General features: G+C 38.4%; 1 protein-coding gene across 1 annotated transcript; it reads left to right on the forward strand.

Annotated features, from left to right (window-relative positions):
* The first annotated feature begins 386 nt into the window (after positions 1–386).
* On the forward strand, positions 387–7,680 carry LOC108410757 (serpin peptidase inhibitor, clade B (ovalbumin), member 1). The gene is made up of 7 exons (XM_017682004.2): positions 387–543; positions 1,697–1,886; positions 2,525–2,662; positions 3,339–3,456; positions 4,251–4,393; positions 4,672–4,839; positions 6,213–7,680. Exons 2-7 carry the CDS (start codon positions 1,719–1,721, stop codon positions 6,618–6,620), a joined length of 1,143 nt encoding a protein of 380 aa, XP_017537493.1. The 5' UTR covers positions 387–543; positions 1,697–1,718; the 3' UTR covers positions 6,621–7,680.
* Positions 7,681–10,742: the final 3,062 nt, after the last annotated feature.

A 10,742-nucleotide genomic window follows, 5' to 3' on the forward strand; every position in this document is an offset into this window, starting at 1 on the left:
TATATACAGTCAAAAAAAATCAGAGTTACAACAACTGAAAAAAGAACTGACAAAAACAGGGAAACAAAACACCTAACAGAGCTAATTCGTTGTTCTTAGACTGGCCGTGTTTGCTCCTGCGTTGTTGAAATGAAAACCTGTAACACGGATAAGACTAGACACCCCTGCTACAGCACAACAGCAATGGCTCCTGTGAATCATAAGGGGCGGGGGAGAGGAGGGGGCTTATATTTTCCCTTCCTGTGCATAATCAAGGTTTCGGTTAAGTCATCACATGAACGTCTTTTTCATATTGAACGGGTAGCGAGTGCTCGCGAATCCTAGTGTTTTCCTCGTGGCTATAAAGAGCGGGGGAATGTGCTAGTCAGTAGGACAGATCATCATCTGGCTGAAAGACCCTCATCGCTGACTGAGAGAGTTTGGGTGTGGCGTCTCTGGGCGTTCACCGCCGCTGTTGGTATAAAGTGCGCGTTCACGCTGTCAGAGTCTCGCTGTGCACCACCCACCAGGAAGAGCAGGATTCACCAGGAAGAGCCTCCGTATGTGAGTATTGCTAAAAGCTGCCTTGCTCGTCTCTACAGGCTAGTTATATCCGACTAGTTGTCACGGTACCTCTGCAGAGTTAAACCGTCTTCTCGGTAGGACTGTATTACAGCACTGCACTGCTCTGCGCTGTTCCGCTGATAAACAATGTGCTTACACTGCACTGCGTAAACGAAACGTGGAAGCAGCTGTTTTGCCGCACTTTGAATTGCATTCAAACGGATAAAAGGCCTATATAAACACATTGTTGCTGATCTTTCATTGGTGGGACGTGGTTATTGCATTATGTCAATATTAAAAGTGGAAGTTGTTGGAAGGCCGAGGTCCTGCAACTCAAACGTGATGAATGAGAGTCATTTCAAGCTGGACAAGCTCGAAAATCGAAAACAGATTAGATATAGGCCTTTATTTGCAGTTACATGAAGGAAGAAACAATTTACACATCTCTCAGTGACTAAGTGCACTGGTTCCATGTTTGGATTGCCTGAAGGTCTATTCACTTGAGCGCTGTTTTAACGTTACAGTGCTGCTGAAGCAAAGTAAACTTTGATTTTGTTGTAGAAATGATACTTTTGGTTTCGTATATGAGTGAAAATCAGCTATAGCAGTGCTGATTATGCTCTCTCATGTTATGACACATGCAGTTTGCATGTGTTCTTTAAATTAACATTCTGGCCAAAAACTCGTATTTAATATGCGTCCTTCAGCCTCATCAGTTTGACAGAATTCTTGGCTTTCTGCTTTTTTTTTTATCAGTGTTTCACTACAGTACCCAGCATGCAGTAGACAAAGTAAATTATACAACAGTTGAGAACCCCACCAAGAGCAATAAAGATATGAAGGCTACAGGCATGATATTTAGCATTCATTTCCTAGCAGCAATGTTGGTTATCTGGCTTCCTTCGATATTCACTGACTAACAAAAAACAAATTCAAACAGTCAGTTTTAGTTTTAAACCAGAAAATTGCACTCTCAGAACAGTGTAAAAGAAGCCAGGGTGCATCTTTTAAGTACTGACAATGTTTGCAGTATGCATGGTCGTAAAAGCATATTGTGATGTAATGACATAACTGGTCGGTAATAAATATGGTCATATTTCTCACTCCTACTTTCATGTCATGTATAATCAAATAATGGGAATTTTTTTTTTAGATTGGACATTCCTATATTCACCATGGATAGTCTGACCAAGGCTAATGGCACCTTCGCCCTGGACCTGTATCGGGTGTTGAGTGACAGTAACCCAGGAGGGAACATCTTCTTTTCACCACTGAGCATCAGTGCAGCGCTCAGTATGGTCTACTTAGGAGCAAGAGGGACCACTGCTAAAGAAATGGCCAAAGTAAGAGTGTACACAATAGATGATATCCATTTTAAGTTGCTTTTACCCAGAGACAGATTAAACTGCTTTCCATTTAAGTGGGTGTTGACCGTAATGGACAGTGTACAGCACCACAGCTAGACGTTCCTACAACCTTTAAAGTTCCGATGACAAACATCCTGTGAGCAATTTGTCAAATCATGCAAAAACACCAATATTTAATTTGATCAGTGTCAGAAATAAGGAAGGCTGGATGAAAGTCCAACAGGTATTTTTTGTTGTTAATATTTGACATCTTTTCAAACTTGACTGCACACCTCAGGGCAATACCCCTCTGTACTACTGCAATGAAGGGATTGTATGATGTCCAATATTCTGATTTTGACTAGATATCCACTAGAGTGCAGAAACTGTCCAATGATTGCCTTCAAAAGTCTTTGCAGTTAGAGATCACTGTTAGAGTGCAATAAAAACTATGCAGATCCACTTAGAGCATGTTTATGACTTGACTTTAGACTGAAATTTGCATTGCCATGGTAAGCTCATAAATGCATTGTAATCGTTCCAACTGTTTAGACGTGTAGCTTATAAATTTGAAGGAATTACAATATACATACTAAGAGGAACCCACTGGTTTATGACTCTCTTACTCTTTGCAGGTCATGTCCTTCAGTTCACTCCCTGATGTTCACATTCATTTCAAGAACCTCAGCTCTGTAATAAACAGCCCCAAAGCCTCCTACATCCTCAGGCTGGCCAACAGGCTCTATGGAGAGAAGAATTTCAAATTCTTACCTGTGAGCCACCTCCCTTGTCCTTTCAATTAATTTTACTTTGTTCTGAAAGTCATGATCAGGATATTCCATCTTTCCTTCAAGAGTTACTGTAGATCCTCAGAATTGCCATAATTGTTAATTACTGTAATTAATAAAAAAATATTGATGTCATAGTATTTTACACACAACTAAGCTGTTCAGTGGGCAAGAAGAGTTAATCCACAGTCTAACCAAAAGTTTCATCCTTGACCTTGTATTTAAATACTAATGTATCAGCACAGCATTGATGCAAAATAAAGGGTGGGTCTTAAGCCCATTTTGCACCAAGTGTGGGCTGTTCAGTGCCTCCTATAAGTAGTCAGTTTTATGGTCCAAACTACCCATGTGTATCACCTGATGTTGCCCTGGTAAATCACAAGAGAAGAACTCCAATATGTTTTTTTTTTCTAGCTAGAAACAATACAAAATTCAGTTTTATTCCTATATTGTGTAATCTAGGCCTATAGTTTAAGAACAACAGTGTTCCACTAGCACTGAATGAATAAAAAATGCTCTTTGCTTCATTGCCTTTATGCTGTTGTATCTATAGAAAATCTGAAGATAAGAGAAAAGATAAGCTGCAATATACAGCAGGTGTTATAATATGCTGTGTGTTTGTGAAATGTGTTCAACCTGACTGTGTAGTTTTTTGTTGCAGGAGTTTGTGAAGTCTACTCGGCAGCTGTACCAAGCTGACCTGCAGGCAGTAGACTTCATTGGAGCATCAGATGAGTCACGGAAGCTCATCAACCAGTGGGTAGAAGAGCAGACAGAGAGTGAGAACAGAACCTTTTTTTGACAAATATCTCTTTTAAAAAGCACAGCATTAAAACTAGGGATGCACCAAAAGTTTTGACTGAAAAAAAAATAAGTTTAAATAGGCCTAAAACAAAGTATCAAAGCCTAAGACATAATAAATACTTTGAATGGTAATGATAAAGAGAAAGTGTAATTAAAATTGATCCTTTTGCTTTTATGTGCTGGTCAGCACAGTGTTGTTCAGACATATAAAGTGACAGCAAATAAACAGTGAGCACAATGGCTGTGTGGATCTATGTCATGGGACATTAGACATGTGATTTATAATCACTATGCATTACAATACTATACAAGAGGGGATACAACACCCCAGAAGTTCTCCATTAAAGTCTAGATACCACTTTAAAACTGCTCGATATGCAGAATGCACCCAAGCAATAGGAAATAAAAGGCAAGTCTCTGATAGCATGCCATAGCTACAGCTTTCAACATGAAAAAACAATCATAAGTGATAGTGTAAACCATAACACAAGTATTGCCAAAGTGAAAAGAATTACTAAAAATAGTCAAATGAATTGCACTTGATTTCACTATACATGCTGTAGCCTACATAAATCAGAAAGTTTATTCAACATAAACTGTTTATTGTTAGATTTTTTTCAGTTCGAGTTTTTCACAGTGTGTCCTAATTTTTATCTGGTGTCAGTCAATGATTTTCATTTTGGTGCATCACTAATTAAAATACAACATAAAAAAATATGTGCATCAGACCACACTTGTAAATAAATACAGCTTTTCCTTTCTTTCTCAGGTAAAATCAAGGATCTTCTGAAGCCAGGCATGGTCACTGCAATGACTCGACTTGCCCTAGTCAATGCTATCTATTTCAAAGGCAACTGGCTGCAGAAATTTAATGCTGAAGATACCAAAGAGGTGCCCTTTAAGATAAATCAGGTGGGATTCAGATAATACAGAGAGCTATAATTATGCCGATCCCGTCCACAGCTGCATAAACAATGCTAAATTGTCATGTTAAATAATGAAGAGCTATCAGAAATGAACTACACACATTATTACATCTGTAGGATAATCACTGTAATTAATTAACTGTTATATGCAGGTGTAATAACTAATTCAGTCTGAAAAAACACAAGACAATCTTTCACTGTGCTTTTTGGTACCGTACAGCAGTTGTCTCTCTGTCAATACTCGTCTTTGTGTATGTTTAATAGAATGAGAGGAAACCGGTGCAGATGATGTTCCAGATGCACAAGTTCCCCTTCGCGTACATCCCTGAGTACAAACTGCAGGTGCTGGAGTTGCCATATGTGCAGGAAGAGCTCAGTATGCTGGTGCTTCTCCCACAGGAGGCTGAGGATGGCTCTGACCCACTCCAGAAGGTCAGCACAAACTATTTCTCTAAATTGCTAACCTCTTTCGTTACTTTCTAATTCACACATGCCAGATATAAAAAAAGAGACTGAAAAGAAGACTGTTTTCCATCCAGTAGATTAGATCCAGTAGATATTTCTCACTATTAACTTCCACTGTTAGCGTTGTATGGGACTTGAAAGAACTTGTATGTTGCTGGGTGTTGACTGCCAGTAATTAACGTCTGGATAGTCTTGTAAGCCAAACCTCTGCCTATTAGAAGAGACCCTCAAGCTATTCAGTGCAAAAACATTGTCAGGAATTGCCTCCATTTTCAAAAATACGTCAAAAACAACAAATCGCAGCCTGCTGTTGAGGTGCGGCAGGTAGAGGGGCCGATTGTGAAAGCATGTACAGATATACTGCTCAGAAAGGATTATCTTTTGTCATAATGTTCACTGTAGACTGCTGTTCACAACTGTTCACTAGAATTTGGCTGGAAAAACAAAACATTGCAAGAAAGTGTACATACACAGACCTGTGGATAGAATGCAATCACTGCTATAAAATATCTGGAAAATTTCACAATGGCTTTTCAGTGGTTTAATTCACACTTTTCTCAATGTTAAAAAAATGCTAAAAAGAGTTGCAAGAGTTAAATGCCACCCCAATCACATGTTCACCCAGATACAGTCAAATTGTGAGCATATTTGTAATGCTGGGTTCACGGATCAGACACACATGGATAAAAGATAAACCGTAAGGTTGATTCAAAGGAAACTGAGCAGGGTTAACACCAGCCCAGGTCAACAAACAGATTAACCAAATAAAATACATGAGGTTAAAACAGAAGAGTCACAAACAGAGCAGCAATCAGAAAAACAAGACAGCTCAATATGCACTAAACAATGGCAATACTTTGCAAAGACAAAGTTCAAAGAGACTGGTATATATACAGAGCAAAACAGGTGGTGATGATTATTATTCAGGTGACTGCATCTTCTGGGTTGTTTGTGATTGGCTAGAAGAGTCTCATGACTAACAAATGAATTCTGGTAAGTGGAGTCCTTGATGGTATGAGAGTCCAAGTACCAGTAAACATGACAACATTATTACACGGCAATATTTAATACAGAAACATACTGCAATAACTACACATTTCAAAGGCCATGAATTTTTTCTTTTATGAAAGATTCCTCTAACCAATCAGTTTAAGTTTCTATGCGTTTTAACGCAGTTTTTTTAAAAACATATAACCAAATTCATATCACTATAAAATTAAACTGCGTACAACTGTGTAGATGTGTCTTTGTGTGAGAACAAGTTCTGCCCATTAACTCCTGCACTACTGAACAAAGAACTTTCACATGACAGTGATAAGTGTCTACATGTTGCTTAACAGCTGGAGAGTGAGCTGACATTGGACAAGCTCCGTGAGTGGACCAACAGAGAAAACATGGATACAGGAACAGACATCATCGTCCATCTGCCAAGATTTAAACTGGACGAGGAGAGCTCTCTGGAGGGGGTCTTGACCAAGATGGGCATGAGCTCTTTGTTCCAGGCAGCTGCTGCAGATCTGACAGGGATGAGCAGTGACGGGGGCCTGTATTTGTCAGCAGTGGCCCACAAAGCCTTTGTGGAGGTGAATGAGGAAGGTACAGAGGCTGCAGCAGCCACAGCTGGCATCGCTGCTTTCTGCATGTTGCGAGAGGAATTCTTCATCGCAGACCACCCCTTCCTGTTTTTCATCAGACACAACCCCACTAACAGCATCCTCTTTCTTGGTAGATTCAGAGGCCCACAATAAAGATGTAGTGTTCTCTTACGCCATGAAAAAATGAATGGTTTTAAAATGTTTTCATTAAAACGTAAAAAAATAATAACTTCAGCTAAAAATTATGCGTTCATTTGAATGTGTGTTGGGAATATAATGTAGCCATTTTGGAGAGTTATTTAACATTTAGTTGAAGCGACACCAAATAATATTAAAAACTCTAGATAGAATTTAGGACCACATTCATATTCTGAGGTATGAAAGCAAGAGTCAGAGGCTTAAATAAAAATTGTTTTAGTTTTTATTATACAGAAGCATTTGACTTGTTTGTAAGTAGGATATTTGCACTTGGCAAATAAGGCATTTAAGGGCATCTTATTTGAAATAATTAAGATTTTTCCATACAGGAAATAAAGTAGACGATTATGCATGAAAGTAACACTCACACACCTTACTTGGAGTTTTCAAATTAATTTGATTTATCTACAAGCACACAGCTGCATAAAACTGTATCATTAAACAATACAGTGCATATAGGTGGTGATGTCTGCAGTTATTAGACTCGTTGGTTTTGCTAAGAACATTCTCTGACTAAACATTGAACAACATTCTGTCAGAAAGCTAAATTTCTTCATACACTTAATACACAGTTTGAAAGATTCACTTTTTAATAAAGCATTTTTTTCTTGTGTAGATTAATTCTGTAATCTTTCCTCATTTCTGAGGGATCACTTTTCCAACTAGAATATTCTGGAAACCAATTATTATGTTAATAAATCGCTAAATATAAATAAAAATAAGCAAAAATACTTTATTGTAGTCTGCAAAGCAAAATGGTAACACTTTACAAAACAATTGTTAAATTGCTTTTACAGACACTATTATACACTGTGATGCAGTATTCTCCAGTAGATGTGCTTTCAAGGGACTTTAAGCGTTGATGTTTGTAGACTTGGCTATAGCAACCAGAAATAAATCTGCACTAGTGCTGTGCCCATAGAATTTGAAGTGCTTCAGTGCCTTTGCTTGCATGGTATATATTTTCAGAAAAATGGAACAGAAAACTGAATAAAGCAGTCTTTGCACCGAAAAATTGCACCGAATTTGTCCATTTGTAAAATTATGTTTGCCTCAAACAGTCAAGTGAAGGAAAAGCTCTGCCAAACTCTTCAAAATAAACCTGCAGCGAGAACAGTGGTGGCAATAAACTAGTCAGAATGATTAGTCTAAAACATGGTGGAAAATTGTTACTGAACTATAGATGGACAGATTTAGCTAACAGTGAATTAATTGATGGAATAGCGATGTTACCCATCACTGATTATATAAATAACTTAAATAACTGTTTAATTTTTATTATACAGAAGCATTTGTAGGATATTTTTTGGCAAATAAGACATTTAAAGGCAGATGATTAAAGTAGATGATTATGCATAAATGTAACACACATACACCTTACTTGTAGATTTCGAATTAATTTGATTTATCAAATGGATGAACTATATGTAGCCGGTAGGCGCTAGGACCCAGCGTCCGTATCTAATACAAAGGCAGTAAGACCCAGCAGCACTACAGCTAAGAGAGGGACAGTAGGACCCAGCGGCATGGTGGTTCTTACAAACTAACTCGGTTTCGCTGCTTCTCTGCTCACCTGTGGCTCACTTGAGTTCGTAGCTCGTGACGTGGATGGAGGTAAAGGTGAGTTTGGCGTCCTTGTTGTTTTAAACTAAGTTAGTCTGCTGGAAAGGAGAGGTTTACGAATCCTTCTCAAGCTCTAACTGAGTCTTACGTTTGTTTCAGTTGCCCTGTCCTGTGAGGACGGTGTGCCTGCATGGAAAAGGAAAGAAATATTCTGTCTGGCTGCTGGTGCCTTCTGTCGTCAAGGTGTTGGAAGCTTGAGTTTGGTAAGCAGGCACTGGTAACATTAGGACACTGATAGCGCAATTATATGTGACACAGATGTGGAGACAGTGCTCAATGACACGGTGCCCACAACACTGTCTGTGCTATGTTTTGCCATACGGTTATTTTAAAATGTAATGTTCCATTCATTTCACAAATACTCTCATTTTGTTTACACTGAGACTTAAAAACAGCACATAGTAGATATAGAGCTGTGTTTAATGTAATTAAGGCATTCTTTAGGCAGTTGACATGACTAGCATAAAAACATTGCTAGAAACAAGCTAATTGTGGTCCTTATAGGAAAGTCACTCAGTGGCCATCTTTGCAATGCAGCCAGGCAGTTATTTCCAGCCATACAACACCAGAATTTTACAGTGCTGTGAAAAAAATAAAAATAATAATAATCTGCCCCTCACACAATTTCTTCTATTTTGCTAATTTGTCACATTTAAATGTTTCAGACCATCCAAAACCTATAACACTCATGTAAAAAGCAATTGCTCCTTAAACTTACACCTGATTGTGCCATCCTTGGCAGTAACTACTTCTGATAAACAGATCAATGTAAGGGACAGATCCAAACCAGGAAATACAAATTAAAAGGAATGACACACCAATCCAGCTGTAACAAGCAGCACTCATGGTGAAAATAAAAAAAACTTTGGTAGCATTAAAAAGGCTACAGAATCATAGCAAGGACCTTAGACATCTCTGACAGTACACATGGTTCAATAATATGTAAGTGGAAATTTCATGGAGCCAAACCTCCTGGACAGATGCTCCATGTAGTGTTTCAAAGTGTGCCTTTAGATAAAGAAGATGGGTCAGAAGCCTGTGGTCACACAAAAACAGTTGCATGACAACTTGAAAGCAGAAGGAACAACAGCTACACAAAGCAGCAGGCAATGAACTGCAGTGTTTCAGGTGAAACTAAAATATACCTCTTTAGCAATGATTCATAATTCATTGTGAGTATGATCCTAAGAATACAATAACCAGAGGGATACACAGAAGTGGGAGCATCATAATATGCTTTTCTGCAAACGGTTTTGAGACACTGCACATCATCAACCGTCATCATGTACCAAAATATATTAGATGAGAACTTAGTTTTGTCAGCCAAGAAGTGGAATCTGGAAGAAGATGGATGTTTCAACAAAAGAGTGATCTCAAACACAGCCAAAATAACTTGAAGTGCCTAGCTGTTACTAACGCTGTTTGCTATCCAGTGTCGACCAGAGGACATGTTCCCCTTTTTGAGTCTTGGTTCCTCTCAAGGTTTCTTCCTCTTGTTCTTAGAGAGTGTTTCATTGCCACTGTTGCCTTTGGCTTGGTCATGGGGACTTGGACCTGGATGTGCATGTAAATTCGCTTTGTGTCAGCACTTGTTTTATAAAGCACTATATAAATAAAATTTGACTTAACTAGCTGTTCTCCTGGCTTGAGTCCCAAACAAGACCACAAGAGGGACCATTTGAATAACTTCTTATGGTAGGTGAGTTGATGTAACTGCAAACCATGACTTGCAACAAAGTACTAACATTAATTTGTAGCATCTTTTTGCCATCATTTTTATTTTCATCTTTATGCTTTTAAATGCATACTTTTTGTTCATATTAGTAGCTGCCACTTCAAATGACACTGCGTGTAAATTTGAAACGGGTGTGTGCATTGCAATTATGTGAAATAAGTAAAGGAATGCAATGTCTGTTTGTCCATGTCATGTTATGCTAACCACCCAGCATTCAATCCTGTGAGCTTGACAGTAAAGAGCTTTTGTACTGTTCAAAGATGCTTTTTGATTATGCCTCATTTTCTGTGATGCTTTAGTGTTTCTGGTCAGGGTTGGACCTACATTCCTGGCCTCAACAATGGTCTCAGTCATGGTGTCCATCTAGCTTTGTGCCAACTATGCTCTTTCCCTGGTTAATTACTAAATACAATTGTGTGAAAAAGTGTTTGCCCCCTTCCTGATTTCTTATTCTTTTGCAAGTTTGTCGCATTTAAATGTTTCAGATCACCAAACAAATTTAAATATTAGACAAAGATAACACAAGTAAACACAAAATGCAGGTTATAAATGAAGGTCTTTACTATTAAGGGAAAAAGAAATCCAAACCTACAGGGCCCTGTGTGAGAAAGTGATCCTCAAAGGCTAGACATCATGTTGCGATCCAAAGAAATTCAGGAACAAATAAGAAACGAAGTAATTGAGATCTGTCAATCTGGAAAAGGTTATAAAGCCATTTA

This window comes from Pygocentrus nattereri, chromosome 4 (genome assembly GCF_015220715.1).
Source record: "Pygocentrus nattereri isolate fPygNat1 chromosome 4, fPygNat1.pri, whole genome shotgun sequence".
NCBI lineage: Eukaryota > Metazoa > Chordata > Actinopteri > Characiformes > Serrasalmidae > Pygocentrus > Pygocentrus nattereri.

Excerpts from the sequence above, each read along its gene's own strand:
- LOC108410757 (XM_017682004.2), top strand. The coding sequence starts at position 1,719 with ATGGATAGTCTGACCAAGGCTAATGGCACCTTCGCCCTGGACCTGTAT. Across the intron at positions 2,663-3,338 it reads AGAATTTCAAATTCTTACCT|GAGTTTGTGAAGTCTACTCG; the intron begins GTGAGCCACCTC and ends TTTTTGTTGCAG. Across the intron at positions 4,394-4,671 it reads TGCCCTTTAAGATAAATCAG|AATGAGAGGAAACCGGTGCA; the intron begins GTGGGATTCAGA and ends TATGTTTAATAG.